General features: G+C 63.7%; 1 protein-coding gene across 1 annotated transcript in view; it reads left to right on the top strand.

Moving 5' to 3' along the window:
• The window catches only part of LOC137455230 (hydrocephalus-inducing protein homolog), a 59,248-nt gene extending 36,933 nt beyond the window's left edge, over positions 1-22,315 (top strand). Inside the window, exons 36-63 of the mRNA XM_068165851.1 lie at positions 430-600; positions 1,169-1,347; positions 1,830-1,973; positions 3,128-3,311; positions 3,733-3,874; positions 4,457-4,562; positions 5,265-5,789; positions 6,242-6,424; positions 6,689-6,891; positions 7,040-7,222; positions 7,431-7,550; positions 8,741-8,900; positions 9,015-9,187; positions 9,610-9,808; positions 10,409-10,508; positions 11,010-11,109; positions 12,186-12,354; positions 12,915-13,153; positions 14,002-14,074; positions 14,338-14,542; positions 14,896-15,134; positions 15,780-15,931; positions 17,100-17,292; positions 18,122-18,227; positions 18,814-19,077; positions 19,694-19,836; positions 20,369-20,587; positions 22,102-22,315. Coding sequence (XP_068021952.1) covers positions 430-600; positions 1,169-1,347; positions 1,830-1,973; positions 3,128-3,311; positions 3,733-3,874; positions 4,457-4,562; positions 5,265-5,789; positions 6,242-6,424; positions 6,689-6,891; positions 7,040-7,222; positions 7,431-7,550; positions 8,741-8,900; positions 9,015-9,187; positions 9,610-9,808; positions 10,409-10,508; positions 11,010-11,109; positions 12,186-12,354; positions 12,915-13,153; positions 14,002-14,074; positions 14,338-14,542; positions 14,896-15,134; positions 15,780-15,931; positions 17,100-17,292; positions 18,122-18,227; positions 18,814-19,077; positions 19,694-19,836; positions 20,369-20,587; positions 22,102-22,272 — 5,045 coding nt within the window. The 3' untranslated portion in view covers positions 22,273-22,315. The remainder of the gene's footprint in view (positions 1-429; positions 601-1,168; positions 1,348-1,829; positions 1,974-3,127; positions 3,312-3,732; positions 3,875-4,456; positions 4,563-5,264; positions 5,790-6,241; positions 6,425-6,688; positions 6,892-7,039; positions 7,223-7,430; positions 7,551-8,740; positions 8,901-9,014; positions 9,188-9,609; positions 9,809-10,408; positions 10,509-11,009; positions 11,110-12,185; positions 12,355-12,914; positions 13,154-14,001; positions 14,075-14,337; positions 14,543-14,895; positions 15,135-15,779; positions 15,932-17,099; positions 17,293-18,121; positions 18,228-18,813; positions 19,078-19,693; positions 19,837-20,368; positions 20,588-22,101) is intronic.
• The last annotated feature ends 2,212 nt before the right edge of the window (positions 22,316-24,527 follow it).

The following is a 24,527-nucleotide window of genomic DNA, read 5'->3' as shown; positions in this document are numbered from 1 at the left end:
CCCATGGCGCTGGCTTGAGCGGCTGAGGTGCCGGGAGGTGAGGCACGGCTCTGCCGGGCTGGCCCCAGGCCCTCAGCAGCTGCTGCCAGGGCTGTGGCTCCTCCTGTGCCCAGGCAGCTGGGCTCTCGTTCCCCCCAGGAGGGTGAGCCTGTCCCCGTGGCCGCATGGCCCCACGGTGGCTGCCGTGCTCCACGTTGCCTTGCGGAGCGCTCCCCAGCCCCGAGCTGTGCCCAGCTGCTGCCCGAGGCAAGGGCAAGCAGCCCAGGGCAGGGCAGGGTCCGAGCGGTGCTGGCACAGGGCTGGAAGCGGCAGCCTGGGCGCAGGCTTGAGGTGGGCTGCAGCCCTCAGCTGCGTGGGGGCCTGGCAGAGCCTGTCCCCGGCAAGCCCTGCGGCCGCAGGGGTCCCCAAGCAGCCTCCCTCTCTCTGCAGGCAAGACGTCGGCAGCGGCCGCCCTGGCCAAGCACTACGGCGCCGCCTGCCTGTCCCTGGACGCTGTGGTGAGCGAGGCCGTGGCGGCCGGGAGCAGCGCGGCAGGGCGGCGAGCCCGGGAGCTGTGCAGCGCCGGCAGCCAGCAGAGCCCGCAGCAGCCACAGGATGGCCGTAAGGAGCCAGGCTGGGCCCGGAGCGGCGCTGCGGGAGCCCCCGGGGCTGCGCCTCTGCCGGCTCCAGAGCAGTGGCACGGCCCCGGGGGGCTTGGGGAGCAGGGCTGCGGCACGGAGCGGGGCAGAGCCCTTCCCGAGAGCCTCTCTGGGCACTCAGGCTGCAGCCCGAGGGCTCGGGCAGGGGCACTCTGCCTCCTCTGCACAGCTTCCTTTGCTCGGGCTGGGGGAGCAATCTTCCAGCATCTTCCTGGGAGCTGTTCTCTTGCCTGCTAGCTCCAGCCTGGCCCTTGTGGCCATCAGCTGGGCTCTGCTTGGGCTGCTTTTGCAGTGCTCAGCTGGGAAGCTGCCTGGCCTGCAAGCTGCTGGCAGGAAGAAGGCTCTGGCTCCCTGCTGGGGTTGTCTCCCGTGGAGCTCTTAGCTCCATGGAGATGGGCAGCAGAGGTTGGGCAATGCATCCAGAGCTCTCTGCCTTGCAAATGCACTGTCCCTGCCAGGGTGCCCACTGCTCTGGAAGGTGCCTGGCTGCTCCCCACAGCAGCCCCCTGAGTCCTCTGTGCCCTCTGCAGGCTCCCCGGGGTGGCGACGCTACTCCAAGGCCAGGCTCAGCCGCAGCCTGAGCCAGCCCAGCTCTGGGGACAGAGGCAGCCAGCACTCCCTCAGCTCACCAGGCCAGGCCAGAGCTGGGGCAGGCAAGAGGAAGATGTCTGTGGAGAGACAGCTTGCAGCAGAGTCCTCAGGCTCCCAGGTGAGGCCTGGCCTGCGCTGGCTGATGCCAGGGCCCTTTCCCTTCCCTTTGGGAGCTGTGTTGCCTGGGGCAGGGCTGAAGGAGGATCAAATGCAGCTGCTGAGCCAGCACTGCCAGCTCAGCACTGCACCCTGTCCCGCAGCACCCCATCTCTGTGGCTTTGCAGTGCCTCAGGGGTGGGGACTGCAGCACTGCCCTGGGCAGCTGAAGGTCAGGCTGGCCCAGCAGGACCCTTCCTGGCCCCACGCTGCCTGGGCCTGAGCTCCTGCTTGTCCTTCCTGTGCTGTGGGCTGCTGCCAGCGCTGGGGGCTGCTGCTCAAGGGCTGTGCTCTGCAGGCTTGTCCCCTGCAGCCTCTGGCCCACGCTTGCCTTGGAGTTTGTTGCTAGTGAGAGCTCCAAGGCCAGCAGCTGGGATGGCTCAGGGGGTTCCCAGGGGGCTTTCTGCTCTGGGGATGTTCAGTGTGCTGCTGTTCAACCCCCAGGGCTCCTCTGGCTCTCCTCTGGTCTCGGCGCCTCCGGCACAGCTGCGGCTCAGCCCCAGGGGCAGCGGCGTGGCAGAGCTGGGCCTGGGGAGCTGTGTGCTGCCCCAGGAGCTGCTGGTGGCCATCCTCTCCGAGAGGCTGCAGGTGCGTGGCCAGGGGGGGAAGGAGAGCTTCCTGCTGGAGAGGGCCAGGCAGCGCAGGAGGGCTGGGAGAGGAGGAGGAGTCCTGCTGTTGGAGGGCTCCTGGGCTCAGTACATTTGGGGATGACACCCAGCTGGGGGCAGGAGTTGATCTGCTGGAGGGCAGAGAGGCTCTGCAGAGGGCCCTGGACAGGCTGGGCAGATGGGCAGAGTCCAAGGGCAGGAGATTGAACACATCCAAGTGCCAGGTGCTGCACAGTGGCCACAGCAACCCCAGGCAGTGCTACAGGCTGGGGTCAGAGTGGCTGAGAGCAGCCAGGCAGAGAGGGACCTGGGGGTGCTGGTCGATGGTAGGCTGAACATGAGCCTGCAGTGTGCCCAGGAGGCCAAGAGGGCCAAGGGCATCCTGGCCTGCATCAGGCAGAGTGTGGCCAGCAGGAGCAGGGAGGTCATTCTGCCCCTGTACCCTGCACTGGTTAGGCCACACCTTGAGTCCTGTGTCCAGTTCTGGGCTCCTCAGGTTAGGAAGGAGGTTGACTTGCTGGAAGGTGTCCAGAGAAGGGCAACAAAGCTGGGGAGGGGTCTGGAGCACAGCCCTGTGAGGAGAGGCTGAGGGAGCTGGGGTTGCTTAGCCTGCAGAAGAGGAGGCTCAGGGGAGACCTTCTTGCTCTCTGCAACTCCCTGAAGGGAGGTTGTAGCCAGGTGGGGGTTGGTCTCTTCTCCCAGGCACCCAGCAGCAGAACAAGAGGACACAGTCTCAGGCTGTGCCAGGGGAGGTTTAGGCTGGAGGTGAGGAAGAAGTTCTACACAGAGAGTGATTGCCCATTGGAATGGGCTGCCCAGGGAGGTGGTGGAGTCCCCATCCCTGGAGCTGTTCAGGAGGAGACTTGATAGGGTGCTGGGTGCCATGGGTTGGTTGATTAGGTGGTGTTGGGTGAGGGGCTGGACGTGATGACCTTGAAGGTCTCTTCCAGCCTGGTCTGTTCTATTCTACTCTCTTCTCCTTGGGGGAAGCTGCAGATGCCAGCAGCTGGCAGGGCCCTGGGGACAGCTCAGAGCTGGGGACAGCTGCTTGCTGCCCTCTGCCAAGGGGCTTCACCCAGTGGCCCAGAGCTGCAGGCAGGGCACAGCTGATTTTGTCTTGGCCTTTCTCCACAGCTGAGGGACTGCTGCCAGGGAGTGGTGTTTGATGGCCTGCAGAGCCTCTGTGCAGGCAGCACGCTCTCTGCTCTCCTCTGCCTGCTCCAGGCTGTGGGAAACCGACCCCACATCTACTTTGTCAACCTGCTGCAGGACTATGGCTCTTGGCAAGCCAGGCAGGCAGCTGCAGAGGAGCGGGCAGGTGAGGCTCCTCATCTCCCTGCCTCCCAAGGCTTCTCCCCTCAGCCCTCAGCCCTGCCCAGGTGGAGCTGGCTCACAGCACAGCTGGGGAGAGGTGTTTGTAGGAAGCCTTCAGCCTCCTTCCTGCTGCCAGCACAGCAGGGCTGAGGCTGGGAGACTTCTCTCAGGCTGCAGCACTGAAGCTGGGGCCCAAGTGCAGGCTGCTGGGGCTGAGTGTCTGAGCAGCAGCCAGCTGTGCCCCACGCTGGGGCCTGAGCCCAGCAAGGCAGAGGAGCTGCCAGCCTGGCGCTAGCTTGGGGCTCTGGAGCTGGGAGCAGGGCTGGGAGCTCCCTGCTAGCTGCCGGCAGGGGGCTGGGCTGGGGCTCCTCTCGGCTCCCCCAGCACAGCTCTGCTGATGCTCTCTCCTCTGACCCCTGCTGCAGGCCGGGAGCAGGAAGCTGCAGCCAGGAGGGAGGAAGCCCTGCTCTGGGAGCTGGGGGAGGAGGAGTTTGCTGCCCTCCCGCAGCAGCAGCAAGCTCAGCTGGAGAGCAGGATCCGGCAGCTCCAGCGGCAGAGGAAGCAGAGGTCTGTAAGGCTTCTGTGGGGAGCTGCCCAGCACAGGCTCCCGGAGAGGTGTCCCTGCTCTGGGGAGCTGGGCTGAGCTCGGGGGGGTTCCGGAGGAGAGCCCCAAAGTGGCGATGCCGAGCGGCACAGGGGTGGTGCCTTCCCCCTGCCTGGCTGCCGGCAGAGGAGAGAGCTTCCTGCTGGGGGCTGAGAACATCTCCTGCTCCTGCTGGTGCCGAGGCCTCGGGCTCAGAGCCTGCTGCAGGCAGCTGGGCTCCGGGCTTGCCTTGCCCTCGCCCTTCGGAGGCTCTCTGAGTTCGTGGCCTCGGTTGCCATCCCCTTCAGCCCTCCCTCCCCCAAGCAGGGGGGATGTGCTGTGGGGCTGTGTGAGGCACAGCTGTGTGAGGCCAGAGAGCAGAGGTTTGCCTGGGTCACAGCTGGGCTCCAGCAGGACTCCTGTTTTGCAGGAGGGGAGCTCCTGCAGCCTCTGGGTGCTGTGACTGTGCTCTGGAAGGAGCAGGCTGTGCCCAGGGAGAAGGGCTGAGGAAGCCCAGGGCTGTGGGGGTGACTCTCAAGAGCTCTTTTCCCTTTGCCTCGCTGCAGGCTGCAGCTGGCTAGAGAGCAGCAGGAGCAGCAGCAGCGCTGCAAGGAGGCAGAGGAGCTGGAGCAGCAGGGCAAAGGCAGAGGGAAGAGAAGCCTGGTCAGGCAGGTGGGTGGCTGTGTGAGCAAGAGCCCTGGGCACCTTGCTGCTGAGCTGCAGCACTGCTGAGAGCCCAGCAGCCCCAGGCCCTGCTGGGCAGCCTGCTCCTGCTTGGGGCTGTGCTGGGAGACAGCAGCTGCTGCCTCCTGCTGCTGCTGCTGCTTCCCTGGGGGCTTTGCCACGGCCCTGTGGCTGAGCTGCTCTTCTGGGATCAGGCTGCCTCTGAGTCCTGGCTCCACACAACTGCAGGCATGCCCTGGGAAGGCCTGGATGGCTTTGCTCCAGCGTTTCTCCCTGCCCTGCCTGTGCCCTGCAGCCCTGAGCCAGGTCCCCTCTGGGAAGTGAGGTCTGCTCCTGCCTGTCTGGCAGGAGAGAGCAGCAGGGCCAGCAGCAGGGCCCAGGTGTCTCTTGCCAAAGAGTCAGGGGTGCTGAGCAGCCCAGAAAGGAGCCCCAGGGCCTGCCCAGGAGGAAGGAGGGCTCTGGAGTTCCCTGCTGGGCTTGGAGCAGCTCCTCAGTTGCTGCCTCCTCGTGGGTCTGGCGCCGAGGCCTTGGGTTTCAGTGGAGCTGCAGTGGGTGCCAGCTGCCTTCTGGCCTGGGATTTGTAGAGCACCTAGCACAGGTCTGGGGTGAGGCTTGGGCTGCTCTTGCCAAGATCTTCAGTGTCCTGCAGCTTGGAAATGCTGATGGCTTTCTCCTGCTCCTCCTGCCCAGAGCACAAAGACATCGAGCGGCAGCAGCAAGGAGGCCCCCGGCAGGCAGCAGAGCATCCCCAAGAGGAGGACCGAGAAGGGCTCTGCCCAGGAGTGCTCAGCCTCTGCTGCACCTGGCAGGGAAGAAGAAGAGCAGCAGAGCAAGCTGGGCCTGGCAGACAGCTGCTCAGGGGAGCAGAGCGAGCAGAGCTTGGCCCTGCGGTTCCAGAGCTACGAGGCGTCACGGCAGCATGTGGCTCATCTCTTGTCCTGCTGGGACAGGGTGCAGGGTGTCCCTGCAGAGCCAGGGGTGCTGCAGCCAGCAGGCCAGCAGCAGCCTTCCCCCCGCCTCAGGAGGCAGAAGTCTAGAAAGGAGCTCCAGAAGAGGCTGGGGGAGCGCAAGCTGGCCCAGCTGGAAGGGGAAGGTGCAGCAGGGGCAGGCGGCGGCCAGGCAGTCGGGGTGCCCTGCCTAGACATCGAGGTGCTGAGCTGTGCAGATGTGCTGAGCACCATCCTGGAGAGCAGGAGGCTGCCAAGGCCGGAGCAGGTAGAGCCCCGCGAGGCTCAGCGCCGGAGCCTGCCCCGGGGGGGCCCTGGGGCCTTGTGTCCCAGCGGGTGCCAAGGGCACAGAGCCTTGCCCAGGCTGCTGCTGCTGCCCCACAGCAGCCTTGTGGCTTGGCTGGGGGCAGCCAGGGAGTGCTCTCTGTGCAGGCCTCCTGCCTGCCAGCTGCTCTCCCGCTCTGGAGAGCAAGGTGGTGCCAGGCCAGCTCCAGGGCACTGCTTCCTTCAGCTGAGCCACTCAGAGCAGAGATTCCTCTGCAGGTGCCCCCTGTGGGCCCTGGCACTGCTCTGGAGCCTGCCCAGCAGCCTGGGCTGGGGCTGGGGGTGGGGCTGTGCTCCACCTCCCTCCATCAGAGCTGGCCAACAGCTGAGTGTCTTTCAGGAGGGGTGAGGATGGAGGTGCCGGGAGCATGACCGAGGTTTGCTCTTCTGCCGTAGGTCCTGGATGAGCTGGGCCTGGGTCCCTCAGGGCCCCCCCTGCCCCCCACTGCTTTCTACTCTGTGGCTCACTACCCAGCCAAGAGAGAGCTGCCTGTGGCAGAGGCCGAGCAGCACTTTGTCCTCCTGCCACAAGGTGCCCCAGGGCCAGAAGAGGAGGCTGCTTCTGTGCGCACAGTGAAGGTGCCAGGGCTGGCTGGGGGCAGGGGGGGTGGCAAAGGCTCAGAGTGGAAGGGCAGTGAAGAGGTGCCAGGGCCCCAGGCCTGCAGCCATCCCTTCTGGCTGTCCAGAAGAGACAGAGCTCTGCTCTCTGCCCTGAGCACAGGGCAAGTCTGGGAGGGAGAGAGCCTCCCCTGAGGGGGTGCTGCCCCTGTGCTCTGCTGAGCCCCCCCTGCAGGGCTGGCTCTCAGGGCACATTTCCCTTTGCTCTCTCCCTTTGGGCTGAAGTTCTCAGAGGAGCAGGGAGCCCCAGGCAGAGGCCACTGGAGGGGGGCAAGAGCCTCCAGCAGCCAGGAAGCTGTGAGGAGGAAGCGGAGCTCTGGGGATGGCAGGAGAGCTCTGCGCAGGTCAGCCACGGTAGCCTCCATCCATCCCTCTGAGGAGGGCCGAAGGCCCACGGGCACTGTGCCAGCCCCAGAGAGCTGTGCCAGGTGAGCCGTGGGGGAGGAGGGATCCCTCTGCTTCAGGGCCAGCTTGCCAAGGAGGCTGCTGAGCCCAGCTCCCCCCCAGCAAGTGCCCAGCTCCTCCTGCTCTCCTTTGCTCCTCAGCAGTGCCTGAAGGTTCCTCTTTCCCTGCCAGGAGCAGCAGCTACCGCTGGGTAGTGCCTGCCCAGGGCCAGGTGGTGCTGCAGGTCCACTTCAGCTCGGCGCTGCTGGGCAGCTTTGAGCAGAGGCTGCACTTTGAGCTGCTGGGCACCAAGCGCCCCTACCAGCTGCACTGCAGGGGCAGCTGCCTGTACCCCACCATCAGCCAGGAGCCACGGTAAGGCTGGCCCCTGGGGCCATCCCGCTCTGCTGCCCCTGAGCTCAGAGCTGAGACTCTGCCCCTCAGCCCCTCAGCCCCCCAGCAGCTCTTGCTGTGCTTGGAGCTGGGCAGCGCTGCTGCTGCCTCGGCCAGCGCTCAGAGTGGGGGCTCTGGGAGCAGGTGTTGTGCTCAGAGCATCTCACAGCTCCTCACTCCCTGTGCCCAGGGAGGTGTTTCCTCGCTGCAGGCAGAGCAAGGCAGCTGAGGCCATCCTCTCCAAGGAGTATGTGCTGGGCACCAGGGTGTTCCACTTCGGGCCGCTGCTGTGTGGCAAGGCCAGGGAGCGGTAGGTGCTGCCCAGCCCAGCCGTGCTGCTTGCATGCAGGGGGGGTTGAGAAGGGATCTGCAGCACCTTGTGCTCTCAGGAACCTGCTCCCAGGGGCACGATTCAGGGCAGGCCCAGGCAGAGAGCTGGGGCTTTGGTGGCTTTGGAGGAGCACAGCTCTGGCAGCTTGAGCACCTAGCAGGCACAGGAGGCTTGGAGGAGCTGGGGAGGGATGGAGCTGCTCTTCCTGCCTGGGGGCTGCCTTGGTGGCCAGAGCCACGTGCTGCCTGCAGCCTGAAGGCAGCTGGGGGTCACTTGTCAGCCCCCATCTCAGCTTCAGCAGCTTTGTGGTGGTATTTCAAGTGCTGGGAGCTCTGGGGGCAGCCTGAAGGGAAGGCTTTCTCTGCTGATGCTTTGTAAAGCCTCCATGACTCTGCAGTGTCAGCAAGCCAGGATGGTTGGAGCTGTCAGCAGGGGACACAGACACCTGCAGAGCAGGAGAAATGGGCTTTCCACTTCCCTGATCCTCACTGCTGGATCCAGTCTGGCCTCAGAGTCTTGTCCCTGGAGCTGCTGCCATCTTCCTGCTCTTCACTTCCCTCTTTCCCTGTTTTCAGGGTTAGGAATGAAGTTTTGTCTGCAGGGGGGCTCTGGAGAGCTGGTGGCATTTGGACCCCCCAGGGAAGTGCAATTCCAAGTGTTTAAAAGCCAGGAGAGGATTTGGCCTGGCTGAGGAATTGCCCTTTTTGCCCTTTTCTCTCCACACTCTGTCCCAGCCCCGAGGCAAGAGGCATTTGTTAATGCTGGGACTCCTCTTGGGAATCCCCCCCTCAGCCTCAGGCTCAGGCTCAGCCAGGAGCTGGGCCAAGGCAGTCTCCTGGCTGCTGTGGAAGAGAGGAGCTGAGCTCTTTCAAACCTCCTGTCCCAGCCTTTCTGGGAAGCCTGCAGGGAAGGCAAGCCAGCAGAGGAGGGGAGGAATGCAGGTGCCTGCTGTGCTGCTCTTTGTGCAGGCACCTTTGGGGTCCTGGTGTGCAGAAGGCCTCTGGAGGTGGCCTGTGCACAGCTCTGGGATGGAGGCAGCAAGTGTGGGCTGGGCACTGAGGGAAGCTGGGAATGAAGGCAGGCAGCATGCAAAGTGCCCCTGGAGGTGAGGCTTTCTCTGAGGCTGCTTGTTGGAGCTGCCCTGCAGCCTTTGCCCCTTCTGTGGCCAGGTCCAAGGCTGTGCTGCAGGCTGGCAACCGCGAGCAGCTCTCCATCCGCAACGTCAGCCCCTGGGAGGCAGAGGTGCACTTCTCCTGGGAGCGGGGTGGCAGCAGGGGCACCTTCCTCTTGGAGCCTGCCAGCATGAAGCTGCAGCCTTATGAGAAGCAGGTAGGGGCCAGGCAGGTGGCAGCAGCAGCAGCAGCAGCAGCAGCAGAGGCCAGGAGCCGTTCCTGCTGCTCACTGGAGGCTCTTCTGTGTTTCTCTTTGCGGGGCTGGGGCCAGGAGCTGAGCGTCTGGGCCTACCCCACTGCAGTTGGCCTGGTGGAGGACAGCCTCATCTGCCGCATCAAGGACAACCCAGAGCCAGTGGTCTTCCAGCTGTGCTGCCAGGGGGTGCAGGTGAAGCTGGAGGTCAGCCCCAGGCAGCTGCATTTCGCCAGGGTGCTTCTGCACAGGTCAGTCAGGCCAGGGGCACTGTGCCGGGGGTGGCTCTGCTGCAACTTGCCTTCCCCTCCCCTTGCCGTGTGGCTGCTGAGATGGGAGCCTGGCCAGCAGCCCTCTGGCTGCCAGCACTTGCCAGCCTCTTGCTCAGCCTTCCTTGCTGCCTTGGAGGTGCCAGGGCAGCCCCCAGCGCTGCTGCCCCGCTGCATTTGCATCTCCCCTGCTGGTGCAGAGGGAGCGGAGGAGCTGCTCTGGCTCTGCCTCCCGTGGCATCCCCTTCTGCCAGCCGGCTCTGCCCCAGGGCCTGGCCTCTGGGGCTTGTGGCAAAGAGCCGAGCCCGAAGGCTGGTTTCAGCGCCGCGGGGAGGGCTGCTGCCGGCGGCAGGGCTGCCGCTGTGCCCCCCAGCAGCTGGCACGGAGCCTTGGTGTCTCTGCAGGGAGCAGAGCAGGATGCTGCTGCTGCGGAACAACTGCCCCCTGCCGGTGGCCTGGAGGCTCAGCGGGCTGGAGAGCCTGGGCCAGAGCTTCTGGGTGTCGCAGAGCCAGGGCACGGTCGGGCCCCGCTCGGAGCTGGCCGTGCAGCTGTGCTTCAGGGCCAGCAAGCCTCTGAGCGTGGAGAAGAAGATCCGCTTGGAGGTGAGGGCGCAGGGCCCTGCCTGGCAGCGCTGGGCAGAGTGCTCTGGGCCCTGCAGCCTGTGCCTGAAGGCCCAAGGAGGAGCCCTCAGCAGATGCCTTTGTCCCCACCTTGCCTGGGCCCTTAGCAGCAAGAGCCCCTGGCTGGAGGATGCTGCTTGGCAATCTCTCAGTGCTGAGCAAGGGCTGAAGGGTGGGGGGCAAGAGGCTGGGGCCAGGCTTTGGCAGCAGTGCCCAGCAACAGGCCCAGGGGCAATGGGCAGAAAGCAGAAGCCAGGAGGTTCCAGCATCTGTCTTGTGAGGCTGCTGGAGCCCTGCAGCTGGCTGCCCAGAGAGCTTGTGGAGTCTCCTGCTCAGGCTCTTAAGGCAGAGCAAAGAAATCTCTGCCTGGGTTTTGCTGCCTGTGGTTGAGAGGCTGCCTTGCAGGGAGGCTGCTGTGTGCTGAGAGAGAGTTGGGTGTCATTGCCACCTGCTCTGGGACACCTTGTGGGTGCCTCCCAGGGGCTTTACACACAGCTGCTGGAGACAAGAGCTCCTCAGGTGGTGCCTGCCAGAAACACTGAGGAGAAGGACTCCAGCAGGGTTTGTGTCTTGGTGCCTCAGGTTTCAGATGCAGAAAATGTCCAGGGTGTGGTGCAGGTGGAGAACATCCAGGTCCTGGCCGAGGCCTACGAAGTTGCTCTGAACATCACCCTGCCTGAAGGTCAGTGGCTGGCCCCAGAGCAGAGGAGTTCAGATGGATTGCATGGCCTTGGCAAGGGGGGAGGGGAGGGGAGGGGACAGCAGTGCAGTCTGGCACGGATCCATGACACAGGCCTCTTGCCAGCTGTGTGGAGTAAAGCCCTGTCAGGCCACACAGAGCTTTGCCTCTCTCATCTCTGGCCCTTGCAGTGTGCCCCTTCCTGTTGGTTTGATGTGGGGGCTTTGGAACAGCAGGGGTGTGCAGAAGCAGCTGGCAGCTGCTGAGGGCTCAGCACAGCACATCAAGTGGTTGGAGCTGTGCTTGGAAGCAGGGAGGTGGAGGCTGAGCTCCTTGGCTGCCAAGCCCTGCAGCTCCTCTCTCAAGAAGAAGAGAAAGGGCAGCAAAGGAGCCAGGGCAAAGTTGCAAGGCTGGCAAGTTGCTGAGCAGGGCTTGGTCCCAGCTGAGATCTCCAAATGTTTGTCTCCTCCCCATCCCCTCCCTCGCTCTGGGGGTGTCCTGCAGGTGCAGAGGGCTGCCTGGACTTTGGAGTCCTGAACGTCCTGGGGAGTGCCAAGCAAGTGCTGACCCTGAGGAACCAAGGGCAGTGCAAGCTTGCATACAGGTTGGTCCAGCTGCCTGCTCTGGGAGTGCCTGGGGCCACCACCTGCCCAGGCCTGCAGTCTGCTCCTCTGCATGGCTGGAGGCTGTTGCCCTGCTGGGGGTGAGCACTGGCACTGTCCTGAGCTCCAGGCTCCAGCCACAGCCCAGTTGCTCACAGCTCAGCAGGCAGCAGAAGGAGAGACCCAGCCCCTGGGCTCTGTGGTGCAGGAAGAAGAGTGTGGCCAGCAGGTCAGGGGACATTCTCCTCTGCCTTTCCTCTGCCCTAGGGAGAGCACATCTGGAGTCCTGGCTCCAGGTCTGGGCTCCCCAGTTCAGGAGAGACTGGGAACTGCTGGGGAGAGTCCAGCAGAGACTAGAGAGATGCTGAGGGGCCTGGAGCAGCTCTGTGAGGAGCAAAGGCTGAGAGCCCTGGGGCTGAGAGCCTGCAGAAGAGCAGCCCCAGAGGGGAGCTGAGCAATGCTCAGCAAGAGACAAAGGAGCTGTGGGGAGCAAGAGGCTGGGGCCAGGCTCTGCTCAGTGGTGCCCCCAGGGACAGGAGAAGGGGCAGTGGGCACAAAGTGGAGCCCAGGAGGCTCCATGTGAAGAGGAGGAGAAAGTTGTTTGGTGTGAGGGTGCTGGAGGCCTGGAGCAGGCTGCCCAGAGAGGTTGTGGAGTCTCCTGGTGTGGAGAGCTTCCAACCCCCCCTGGGCACTGTGCTGCTGGGCAAGCTGCTGTGGGTGCCCTGCTGGAGCAGGGGCTTGGACTGATGATGCCCAGAGGTCCCTTCCAACCCCTCCATGCTGGGTTCCAGGGTTCTGTGCCCCTGAAGTCGAGGCCAGTCCCTGCTGAGCTCTGTTGCCCTCCTTCCAGGGCCAAGTCCTTTCTCTTCAGGAGACTCTTTAGAGCAGGATGAAAAGCCTGGGGGTGGAGGGCAGCTGCCAGTACTCAGCACTGCCTGGCTCTGCCAGGAGCTGGGGCTGGCCTCTTGCCTTTTGTTGCTTGTCACTGGTGCCATGCCCAGTGCTGGCTGTGCTGCTGGCCCCTGGGCTGCTCACTGCAGAGATCTTCTCCTCCCTTCCTCCTTCCTTCCCTGCCCAGGTTCAGGCTGCGTCCCGCAGGCCCCAGCACCCAGGACCTGGCCTCCCACTTCACTGTGCAGCCCCAGCAGGGCCTGCTGCCTCTCTCTGAGCGCCCTGTCGCTGTCCAGCTGCTCTTCCACCCTCAGAGGGAGCTCAGCATTGAGGACAAAGCCGTCCTGGTGTGCCAGGTGAGCTGCCTGGGGCGGGCAGGGTGAGCACAGCCGGGCTGAGGGGGGCAGGAGGACATGGCTCTGCTGGAAGGAGAGCTTCAGCTGGGGACTCTTCTCTCCTCTGTGCACAGCAAAGGCTTTCAGAAAGCAGCTGTGCTCCTTCCTGCCTGCCAGGGCCTGGAGGGGCCAGGAAGAAAGCTGGGGCCAGACTTTTGCCCAGGGCTGATGCTTTGGAAGTAGAAGAGGGAGATGGAGCCTGGAGAGGAGGAGGAGGAGGAAATGTTTGACACTGAGGGGGGAGAGAGCCTGGCCCAGGCTGGGCAGAGAGGGGGGAGCTGCCCCATCCCTGGGAGCGTTGCAGGGCAGGCTGTCTGGGGCTCTGGAGCACCTGCTGTGGTGCTGCTCAGCTGAGCAGCTGCTGAGGGCCTGCAGGGAGGTTGAGCAATGACTCTTCCAAGGCCTTCCAGGCTGGGCAGAGAGGCTGGAAATGCAGCTCTGGAGGAGGCCTCCAAAGCAGGGCAGGAGTTGCTGGGCGGCTGGGCTGTGCTGCCAGGACAGAGGCCGCTCTCTGCTTGCAGGTGCTGGAGCCCAGCCTGCGTGCAGGAGGGGAGCCCATGGCCAGCATCCCAGTGAGGCTCTCAGCCAGAGCTGTGCTCAGCCAGTACAGCATCAGCCCTGCGGCGCTGCTCGACTGCGGGGCCATGGCCAGCGGCACCAGGAGAGCCTGCAGCTTCCTGCTGCACAACACAGGCCTCCTGCCCTTCCAGTTCCTCATCTGCAGAGCAGAGCAGGGGGCAGCTGAGCCCACAGAGCAAGGGTGAGAGAAGGCCTGCAGCAGCCTTCCTGCTGGAGGGGGCCCCACAGCAGGGCTGGGCTGTGGCAGGCAGGACACACAACCAGGCTGCGCTGTGCCTCCTGGCCTTGGCTTTGGCTTCCTGGCTCCCAGGCCATTGAGGTGCTGGAGTGTGGCCAGAGCAGGGCAAGAGGGCTGCTGAGGGGCCTGGAGCACGTGGGCTGTGAGGAGCAGCTGAGGGAGCTGGGGGAGGGGTTCAGCCTGGAGAAGAGGAGGCTCAGGGGAGCCCTTCTGGCTCTCTCCAACTGCCTGCAGGGAGCTTGGAGCCAGGTGGGGCTTGGTGATTTCTCCCAAGCGACAGGAGAAGAGGAAAAGGCCTCAGGTTGTGCCAGGGGAGGGTTAGGGTGGCCATGAGGAAGAACTTCTTCCCCTGGAAGGTTGTCAAGGCCTGGCCCAGGCTGCCCAGGCCAGTGGTGGAGTCCCTGTCCCTGTCCCTGGAGGGCTTTCAAAGCTGCTGCTGAGGGCCATGGAACAGTGGTGCCCTGGTAGTGCTGGGCTCAGGGCTGGACTGGATGATCTGCAAGGTCCCTTCCAGCCAAGCAAGTCCATCTCCTGTGAGCCCTGGCTTATTGCCTGCCTGTGCAACTGGCTTGTGAGCAGGGTGTAGAAAGAGGCCCCAGGATCCTCCTGGGGATCCTCCTGGCCCTGGGGCTGGAGCCCATCTGTCCATCAGCTGCAGGCACAGGTGGTGCAGGGGGCATGAAGAGCAGGAGGACTTTCCTGCAGGGGGAGGAAGCTTTGGCTTTGCAGGGGGGCAGGAGGAGCTGAGCCTGAGGGATGTTCTCTGCTCTCCCCTCTGGTGCACCCCAAAGGAAGTCCTCCCAGGCCCAGCGGAGGCAGAGCTTGGAGGGAACCTCTGCTGCAGCCAGGCTGAGCTGCAGGCAGGTGAGTGGCTGCTGCTGCCCAGCACAGGCTCCTCCACACTGTGCCCAGGCTGGGGGCTTGTCCCCATGGCGTGGGACACGCTCTGCATGCTGGGCCTGCACCTCTGCTTGGCTTCTTTCTCCCCTCCTGGGCTGTGCTCTGGGCCACGGAGTCCTCCCTGCCTGCCCTGGGCCCAGCTGCAGGCCGAGGCCTGGAGTCCTCCTTGCTGGGAGGCTGAGGGGGAGGCTGTTGGCCATCAGCCTCTGCTGGCTCTCTCTCTGCAGGCTGGCCTCACCCTGGGCATGTTCACTGTGTCCCCTGCCTTTGGCTGCATCCTTGCTGGGGAGCAGCAGCTGGTGAGAGTGGATTGCGCCGCGGGGCCGCCAGGGCCGTGCCAGGAGCAGCTGCTCATCGACATCAGCCACAGGGACCCCAGGGACAACCCTCTTGGCATCCCCTACACCCTGCTGGCCGAGTCCTGCCTTCCAGGTAGGTGCTGCCCACAGCTCCCTGGGGCCAGGCTGCTGCTGCTCAGCACCCAGCCTCAGTCCTGGCAGAGAGCAGCCAGCCTGAGCCCGAGCTCCCCTCTCAGCCTCCTCGCAGGTTCTTGTCAGCTCCAGCAGTGGGAGAGGCTGGGAGGGCTGCATGGAAGGAGCAGAAGAAAGCCTTTGGTGCTCAGGGTGCCTGAGCTCCCTCCTGACAGGCAGCTCCCCTAGCCAGGGCTGGCTTTGGCAGCTGCCTGGGCAGAAAGGGCTTCTCCAAGGGCGGGAGAGGCCCCCAGGGGCAGCTCAGCAGGAAGCTTCTCCTTGCTCAGCCCTCCCTCTGCTCTGCTCCGCTCGCAGCCTTCGTGGTCGATGACATCGAGGCCATCTTTGAGGGGCACCAGATCTGCAGCAGCAGCAACCTCTGCCCAGGCCTGCAGAGAGGGCAGGAGCAGCAGGGAGTGTTCCTCACCGACCAGAGGAAGTTCCTCTTCCCTGACGTGCTGGTGGGGCAGCGGGCCACGGCGCGCTTCAGCATCTGCAACAGGAACAGAGTCCCCTGTGATGTGCTGCTCTCCATCAAAGCCAGCCCCAGGAAGGTAGGGACAGGAGGCCTTGGGCACTCTGCAGCCTGCCTGACAGCTGCCCTCTTCCCCAGCCTCATGGCTTCCTCTTGCCCAGGCTAGGCCAGCTCAGCTGCCAGCTGGGCTGCATTCAGCGTGTCCCAGGCAAGGCTTTAGCTCAAGGCCCCTGGGTGCTTGGGGGGAGAGCTGGGGCCTTGTGAGCCTCTCCTGGAAGCACAGAGAGAGGAGGAGCTTGCCCTCAACTTTGAGCCAGGGCTCCCAGCAGAGCCTTTTGGGGGGGGCTCAGCCTCTTCTCCCAGGGAGCAAGTGCTGGGACAAGAGGCCATGGCCTCAGGGTGTGCCAGGGGAGGGTTAGGTTGGACACGAGGAGCAATTTCCTCCCCTGGAGGCTTGTCAAGGCCTGGCCCAGGCTGCCCAAGGCATCTGCAGGGGGGTTTCAAAGCTGTGGAGCTGGGGTGCTGAGGGCCATGGTTTGGGCTTGCTGGCAGCCCCCTGGCTCAGCACTGCTTGGGGTTACCCCCTGAGATGGAAGGAGCCTGTCCAAGGCAACAGGCAGGGGGCCAGGCTGCCTGGGGCTGCTCCTCCTCATCCATGCATGGCTGAGGCAGCAGCACCTGGGGAGAAGCTTCCTCCTAAGCCTCCTCTCTTGGCTCCCCCAAGCTGAAGAGCCGCCCTGGCCAGGTGTTCCAGGTGGATCCTGCCCAGCTGTGTGTGCCCAGCTGCTCCCAGGCCTTTGCCACTGTCACCTTCAGCCCACAGAAGGTGCAGAGGTACCAGTGCACCTTTGAGGCCTGCCTTGATGCTCAGAGAAGGTAAGTCACCTCAGGAGAGCTTGGGAGGGAGCTTCCTGACGGCTTCTGGCTCTTGGAGTGGCCTTGGGCAGAGTGCTTAGCACCCCAGCAGGGAGGGGTTTGGAAGGGACCTGTGGGGCTCAGCCAGCCCAACCCCCCTGCCTGAGCAGGGCCCCCACAGCAGCTTGCCCAGGATCCCAGGGTGCAGGGGGGGTTGGAATCTCTGCAGAGGAGACTCCCCAAGCTCTCTGGGCAGCCTGCTGCAGGGCTCCAGCAGCCTCCCCCTCAAGATCCCCTCTGGGGCTGCTCTTCTCCAGGCTCAGCAGCCCCAGGGCTCTCAGCCTCTGCTGCCCACAGGGATGCTGCAGGGAAATCAGCAGCTGTGGCTCTGAGCTCCAGCAGAGCAGGGAAGGCAATGTCCTGCTGCAGCCTGCAGCAGGGACTGTGAGGGCAGTGGGACATTGACCCAGGCTGCCCAGAGAGGTGGGAGCTGCCCCCTGCTCAGCACCACTGCAGCTCAGGTTGGTTGTGGCTCTCAGCAAGCTGCTGGAGCTGCAGCTGTCCCTGCTGCCTGCAGGGGCTTGGGCTGGATGAGCTTCCAAGGTCCCTTCCAAGGCAAAGCATTGCAGGCTTCTGTGAGCCCGAGGAGCCAGCAGGGGGTGGGGGACTCGGGCAGCAGTGGAGCTGTGCAGCTCCAGCTGAGCTGGAGCTTGCCAAGGACAAAGGATTGGCTGCAGTGGCTCTGTGCCCCGGGGCAGCTGCCCTTGCTGCCTCCTTGCTGCTGTGCTGAGGAGGTGATCTGCTGGATCTCCTGGGGGGCACGAAGAGTTCTGGTGCTGAAGGAGCCACTGGCTCCCCTCTAAAAGAGCTCAGCTCCTCTGCCCTGGGCCCCCTGTGTGGCCTGGGCCTGCCCTGCCCTGGCCCAGCCCTTGAGTGGCTGAGCTGGGGCCAGGTCCAGCAGCTTGCTGCCCTGAGGAGCAGCTCCTTGGAGATCAGCTCCCTGCTGGGGTCACTGAGTTGTGCCTCTGGCTTGGCCACTTCCTGCCGCTCCGCTCCTGCTGCGGGAGGAGAGGAGCCAGGGGGAGCTGTGTCCTGGGGGCCAGGAGCCCCAGGCAGGGCAAGGGCAGCAGCTGGCCCTGGCCTCCCTGCTTGCCAAGTGAGCAATGGCTCTGCTGCCCCTCTCCTGCAGCCCTGCAGCAGGCAGAGCACAGAGCCTGAGCTTCGAGATCAGCGGCGAGGGGAAGGTGCCGGAGGTGAGGGTCCTGCGCCCGGCGCGGAGGGACAGGAGAGGGAACCCCCTGCTGCTCTTCAGGAAGCTGCCCCTGGGGGCCTGGGAGAAGCTGCCCCTGGTCCTGCAGAACTCTGGCCCTGTCCCTGCCCAGGTGAGCAGCTGCTGAGGGAACTCTGCTCGGGGAACAAGGCTGCTGCTGGGGAGGAGAGGGCCCAGCGCAGCCGGGGGGGTGGGCAGGTGCCCCACGGCTCTGCAGGTGCCCTTGGAGCCCAAAGGAAAGCCTTGGCTTGTGCTCAGAGCCCCTCTGTGGCAGGAGGACGACCTCCTGAGCCTCTGCTGTGGCAAAGCAGTGGGCAGAGGCCTGTTGCCAGCAGCTGCCTCCAGGAAGGTGCCCTCAGCCCTTCCCTTGTGTCCTCCTCTCCTTGGCCTCGGCTGCTGCTGGCCTTGCCGCTCCTGAGCCAGCCCTGGGGCTTGTGCTGCTTCCTTGCTCCCTGCCTCAGGGAACAGCCTGGGAAGGGGCCTCAGAAAGTCTGCTGGAAGCCCCTGGCTGCCTTCTGCTTGCCAGGAAGGGAGTTCCTCTGAGAGAGGCTTCTGAGGCCTTCTCAGGGCAGCACAACTTTGGGGCAGGGCTTCCCCAGGCTCCCTTCTCCCCTTTTGGCTGGGCTGGAGGTCATCCTCCTGTCCTGCTGGCACTGGCTTGGCTCTGCTCCTGCTTTACCAGGCTCTGCTGAGCCTCACATGTGGTTTAGTCCCCTTGTGCTCCTCACTTTGGGCCCTCCTGTCCTGCCTGCTGCTGTCTCCATCAGCTCCCAGGGGCTGTGGAGCCTTGGCTTTGGTCTGGTTTCACTCCAGCCTTGTGCTCAGAGCTGTGTTGGAAGGGGGGCAGCACCCTGGGCTCCCTGTGGTGGGACAGCAGCAGCGTGGGCTCAGGCCCTGGGCCATGCTGTGCCCACCCCAGTGTGCTCCTGCTCTTTTCCCAGGTGCTGCTGGACCTGCTGGATGAGGAGGGAGCTTTCTTCCTGAAAGCCAGGCCCAGCACCAAGTGCCTCTACCAGGCTGTGGGCATGGAGGACTCTGCTGGAGAAGGTGAAGTCCTGGAGCATGAGATGTGCTCACCCCCCCAGGGAGAATTCCTCTCCTGCTGCTGGCTTGGCCAAGCAGCAAGCAGCTGCTGGCCCTGGGCTGTGTCCTGGGGCTCTCTGGGCTCTTGCAGAGGGACTCTCTGCAGGGTTGCTTTCCTTCTGGCAAGCTCTGGGAAGTGTTTCTCTTCCTCTGGACATGGGGGCTTGAGTCCTGGGGGGCTGTCAGCACCTCAGTGGAGCATCTGAGCTCTCTGCTGCTGCAGGTGGGGAGTCCCCAGCCTGGCAGGAGGCAGCCCCTGAGCCCACAGCCAGCCAGCCAAAGCCCAAGGCACTCTCTGAGTCAGCTCTGCTGAAGGCAGGAGCTGGCTGGCTGCAGCTTGAGCCAGAGCTGAGTGCTGAGCTGAGCTGAGGGCAAGCAGCAGGGAGATTGCTGCTGGGGTCCCAGCCTTGTGAGCCTGGGAGGAAGGTCTGGGAGCATTGGTGAGGCAGGCTGTGCCTAGAGGCAGCTGGGCTTGGAGCTGGGCTTCCTCTTGTGCAGCATGGCAATGTTTGCAGTGCCTCACCTGTCCCTGCTGTCCATCTCTGTGCAGAGAGGAAGCTCCACACTGCTTCCCTGCTCCTGCAGTGTGGGCAGGCAGCAGAACTGGAGGTGCTCTTCAGAGCCAGCCTGCCCCAACGCCTGGAAGGGAAGCTGCAGCTGGCAGTGCTGGACAACCCTGCTGGGGCCAGCACCATCAGGCTGCTGGGGGCAGGCTGCCAGGAGGACTTCAGCCTGGACAACATCCAGGGGCTGGTGGCAGACAGGGAGGAGGAGAACCTCCCTGAGAGCAGCCTGGAGGAGGACAGCCTGGAGGGTAAGAGGAGAGGCTGCCAGGCCGGAGCAGGGCACAGGAATCTGCAGGGCTGGGCTCAGGCTGTGCCGGCGCAGGGCTGGCCCAGATTTAGCAGCCAGCTGCTGTCCCCTGCTGGAGCCTGCAGAGCAGCCTTGCTTGGCAGCCCCAGGGAAGCTGGCCTGCCCAGGCAGGAGCTTGCAGGCCAGCAGGGAGGGCTCCCAGAGAGCAGCTTTGGGCTGAGGACCTCTGCAAGGAGGCCTGCCAGCCCCCAGGGTGCTGTGCAGAGCACAGCTGATCCTCTGTGTCCTCTGGGGGTGGACTGCTGCTGGCTAAGGAATTGCTCACAGCCAGAGGGCAGTGATCAGCAATGTCCAGATGGAGACTGGGGACGAGGGGTGTCCCTCAGGGCTCCATGCTGGGCCCAGAGCAGCCCTGCAGAGAAGGCCTTGGGGGTGCAGAGGGTGAAAGTCTGCCCAGGAGCTGCCCCCTGAGCTCACAGCCCAGGCCCAGCCACGTCCTGGGCTGCAGGTGCCAGAGGAAGGAAGGCTTGGAGAAGGCAGAGCCCTGAGTGGCTGTGGTGTAAGGGGGCAGCTGGGTCTGCCTGCACACTGAGACCTTTCTCTCTCCTTGCCAACAGCTGCCCCAGGGCACCACATCCAGTTTGGGGCCTGTGCCCTGGGCACCCCCTGCTCCGTGACCTTCAGCCTCACCAACCGCAGCAGGGAGCAGGCCCTGCGCTTCCAGTGGCTGCCTGAGGCCCCCTTCCACTTCTGCCCCCAGGTGAGCCTGGCTGTCTCTGCCCCCCTGCCTGGCTGTCTCTGCCCCCCTGCTGCCCACCCCCTGCCTGGCTGTCTCTGCCCCCCTGCTGCTCACTCCCTGCCTGGCTGTCTCTGCCCCCCTGCTGCCCACCCCCTGCCTGGCTGTCTCTGCCCCCCTGCTGCCCACCCCCTGCCTGGCTGTCTCTGCCCCCCTGCTGCTCACCCCCTGCCTGGCAGCTTCCCAGGAGCTACTGGGGAGCCACCAGGGAGCAGTGAGAGCTCCTTTCAGTGCCACCCAGGAGCTGCCCTCCCTGGTTTGCTGGGGCCAGAAGAGGCTCCATGCTGTGGGAGGTGGCATCCTGTGGTGCTGTTCCTCTCTAGCAAAGCCCAGATGAATACTCAGTCAGATGCAGTTTCACACAGTCCCAGCATGCTGGGGTTGGAAGGGACCTCTGGGCATCATCAGTCCAAGCCCCTGCTCCAGCAGGGCACCCACAGCCTGCCTGGCCTTGGCAGTGATCCCAGGTTGGTCTTGGCTCTCTGCTTCTCCCTAGGTGGGGCACCTGCATGCTGGCTGTGCCAAAGATGTTACAGTCACCTTGCAGTCAGCAGTGGAGGTCACCTTCCAGAGGCACCCTGTGAGGTGTCTCCTGTCCAGGATCTGCTTCCAGCTGCCCCCAGAGGAGGTCCCTGACTGGGACGACCGCCTGGGCACCCTCAAGTGGGTGGATACCACCAGGGCCCCAGGTGCCAGCTGGCCTCTCAAGAAGAAGGTGAGAAGCACAGCAGCCAAAGCTCCCTGAGCTGCCCCAAGAGGAGCTGCTGCTGGCAGCAGATCTCCCTCTCTGCTGGCCAAGAGCTGCTCTTCCTCCTGGCACTGACTCCATCCCTGAGGGCAAGCAGCAGAGTGTGTGAGAGGGGAGGAGGCTGCTGGGGGCTCTGAGGGCTCAGCCAAGATGGGGAAGTCTCTGACAAGAGAGGCTTTGGCCACAGGCAAAGCCTAAGCCAAGAGCTGAAGTGTTGCAGCCTGTGTTGGGTGGGAGCTCACAGTTTAGAACACCTTTGCCCAGCCTGCTGCAGCTTGGAAGGGCCCTCTGGAGCTCAGCCAGTCCAAGCCCCTGCTCAAGCAGGGCACCCCCAGCAGCTTGCCCAGCAGCACAGGGGCCAGGGGGGGTGGGGAGCTGTGCAGAGAAGGAGATTGCACAACCCCTCTGGGCAGCCTGCTCCAGGCCTCCAGCACCCTCACACCAAAGCCTCTTCTCCTCCTGGGTGCCAGTTTGTGCCCATTGCCCCTTGGCTGTCCCTGGGCACCACTGAGCAGAGTCTGGCCCCAGCCCCTTGCCTCCCACCCCCTGCCCTCCACCTGAGCTGTTGGTCAGCACTGAGCAGGTCTCCATTCCCTGGAGGGCAGATCTCTCTCTCTGGTTCAGTGCCTTTGCACTCCCAAGGAGTTCAAGCCCCTGCTGCTTGCTTTGGGGTGCAGAGCAGCAGCAGCAGCACTCTGCTGTGTGTGCTGAGCAGCTCCCTGGCCCCTTGGGGCTGAGCTCTGAGCCTTGTCTGCACCAAGCAGGGCAGCAGAGCTGGCCAGGCCTCTGGAGAAGAGGGCTGATGCTTGGCCTCCACAGGCATCCAGGTCTTTCCCAACCCAACCCTCCTCTGCTGTTGGCTGTGGGCTCTCTGCTGGGGGGATCTCAGCAGCAGCTCCTGCTCTGCCTTTCCTGCTTGTCCAACACACTGCTCTTGGCTGCTGCCTCTGCCCCAGCTGCTGAGCCATTGTCAGACCTGGGCCCCAAAGCTTCTTGCCCAGCAGAGGGACAGCACTCAGAGACTTCCCAGAGGAGTTGGTTCCCAGCCCCCAGTGCCCTTTCCCAGCCCCCAGCAGCGTGGCTGATGCCCCACAGGAGACTTCTCTCTGGGAAATCCTTGCTCCTAGGACAGGAAGGAAAAGGAGCTGCTGGAGCTGCTCCTTCTTGGGCTGCTCCAGCCCCAGAGCTCCAGGCGGGAAACTGACTCCTGCAGGAGAGGCTGCTGGGTTTCTAGGGGCCAGGAAAAGCAAGGTCAGGCCCTGGGAGCCAGGGGCAGTCCCCAGGGCTGTGTTTGCAGCGCTGGTGGCTTTGGCCAGCAGGTGACCCCCAGCCTCCAGCAGTAGGCTCTCCTGCTGCCCTCTCTGGGGGCTGAGGCCTGGGGATGGCCTTGGTGGCCCCTGGGTGTGGCTGCTGCTGGAGGCTCCCTGCTCAGCCTGGCTCTCTGGGCTCTGCTCAGTGACTCTTCCCTCTTCTCTTGGCAGGTGCTGGAGCCAGAGGCAGAGCCAGCTCACACTGTGCTGGAGGGCAGCAGCCGCGAGGTGCAGCTTCTCCTCAGCGCTGTTGTCACCGGCGCTGAGCTCCAGCTGCCCCCAGAGGAGCTGGGGAAGCCTTCCTCTGCATCCAATTCAGAAGATAAGGCTCCTCAGGGTTGAGAGGCAGGATGATAGAAGGAATTAATTCATTTCATTCATCATAATTTCCCTGCTCCAAAGGTTAATAAACTTCGTTCTCATTTGTTTGGGCTCGGGGATCCGGTGGGGAATCCCTTCCCCAACACCTTGGTAACGCTAACGATGTGAACACTGTAGAGAGAGGAAGGATTCCCTCTAGAGTGACTGCCCTCCTGCTAGCAAACTCAAAGCTGAAGGGAGAGAGAGTGGTGGTGAATGGTGCCACAGCCAGCTGGCAGCCAGGCACCAGTGGTGCCCCCCAGGGATCAGTGCTGGGCCCCATCCTCTTTAACATCTTCATTGATGATCTGGAGGAGGGGATTGAGTCAGGCATCAGCACATTTGCAGCTGACACCAAGCTGGGGGCAGATGTTGGTCAGTTAGAGGACAGAAGGGCTCTGCAGAGGGACCTTGCCAGGCTGGACAGATGGGCAGAGGCCAACAGGATGGCATTCAACAAGTCCAAGTGCCAGGGGCTGCACTTTGGCCACAGCAACCCCATACAGTGCTACAGGCTGGGGTCAGAGTGGCTGAGAGCTGCCAAACAGAGAGGGACCTGGGGGTGCTGATTGATGGTAGGCTGAACATGAGCCTGCAGTGTGCCCAGGTGGCCAAGAAGGCCAAGGGCATCCTGGCCTGCATCAGGAAGAGTGTGGCCAGCAGGAGCAGGGAAGTCATTGTGCCCTGTGCTCAGCACTGCTGAGGCCACACCTTGAGTCCTGTGTCCAGTTCTGGGCTCCTCAGGTTAGGAAGGACATTGAGAGACTTGAAGGTGTCCAGAGAAGGGCAACAAGGCTGGGGAGGGGTCTGGAGGACAGCCCTGTGAGGAGAGGCTGAGGGAGCTGGGGTTGCTTAGCCTGGAGAAGAGGAGGCTCAGGGGAGACCTCATTGCTCTCTACAACTCCCTGAAGGGAGGTTGTAGCCAGGTGGGGGTTGGTCTCTTCTCCCAGGCAGCCAGCACCAGAACAAGAGGACACAGTCTGAAGCTGTGCCAGGGGAGGATTAGGCTGGAGGTGAGGAGAAAGTTCTTCCCAGAGAGAGTTGTCAGCCATTGGGATGTGCTGCCCAGGGAGGTGGTGGAGTCCCCATCCCTGGAGGTGTTCAAGCGGGGATTGGATGTGGCACTTGGAGCCATGGTTTAGTTGTCAGGAGGTGCTGGGTGCCAGCTTGGACTTGATGATCTCAAAGGTATTTTCCAACCTCACTGATTGTATGATTCTATGATTTCCTCAGCAGGGCTGGCAGGTGGCAGGGCTTGGCACTGCCTTTGGGTGCAGCCCAGGCTCTGTCACCTTGCACAGAGAAATCCTTCCCACTGCAGCACCTTTGGCTCTTTCTCCCCTTTCAAGGCCTGCAGTGAGAGATGGAAAGGAAGGAAATTACTCTGCTCCTGCCCTAGTCAGGAGCTCTAATGTCTGCACTCTTTTATAATTCAAAGTGATGCTGGGGATTATCTTGTATTCCCTTTCTCTGGGAGATACATTCCCTGCCTCTGCTGCTGGGTGAGGGGCAGAGGATCACAGCTCACAGGATGCTAGGGGTTGGAAGGGACCTCTGGAGATCTGCCAGTCCAAGCCCCCTGCCAGAGCAGGAGCAGAGAACCCAGCACAGGTCACACAGGAACACATCCAGACAGGGCTGGGAAGGCTCCAGAGAAGGAGACTCCACAACCTCTCTGGGCAGCCTGCTCCAGGCCTCTGGGACCCTCACAGCTCCTCCTCATGTTGAGCTGGAACCTCCTGTGCTGCAGTTTCCATCCCTTGCCTCTTGTCCTATCCTAGGGCACAAGTGAGCAGAGCCTGTCCCTGTCCCTTCCTTCCTGACCCCAGCCCTCAGCTGTTGGTAGACATTGATCAGATCCCTCTCAGCCTTCTCCTCTGCAGACTGAACAGCCCCAGGGCTCTCAGCCTCTCCTCCCCAGGCAGTGCTGCAGTCCCTTCAGCATCCTTGCAGCCCTCCCTCAGACTCTCTCCAGCAGATCCCTGTCCCTCCTGAGCTGGGCAGCCCAGAGCTGGATGCAATATTGCAGGTGAGGTCTCAGCAGGGCAGAGCAGAGGGGGAGGAGAACCTCCCTGGCTGTGCTGGCCACACTCCTCTGGATGCAGCCCAGGACCCCCTTGGCCTTCTTGGCCCCCAGGGCACATTGCTGTCCCATGCAGAGCTTGCTGCCCACCAGCACTCCCAGCTCCTTCTCCTTGGGGCTGCTCTCCAGCAGATCCCCTCCCAGCCTGTGCTGC

The sequence above is a fragment of the Melanerpes formicivorus genome, unplaced genomic scaffold (genome assembly GCF_026170545.1).
Source record: "Melanerpes formicivorus ecotype bairdi unplaced genomic scaffold, bMelFor1.0.p_v2 SCAF_93, whole genome shotgun sequence".
Lineage (NCBI taxonomy): Eukaryota > Metazoa > Chordata > Aves > Piciformes > Picidae > Melanerpes > Melanerpes formicivorus.
The sequence above is the reverse complement of the archived record's forward strand: the minus strand, read 5'-3'. Positions and strand labels throughout refer to the sequence as shown.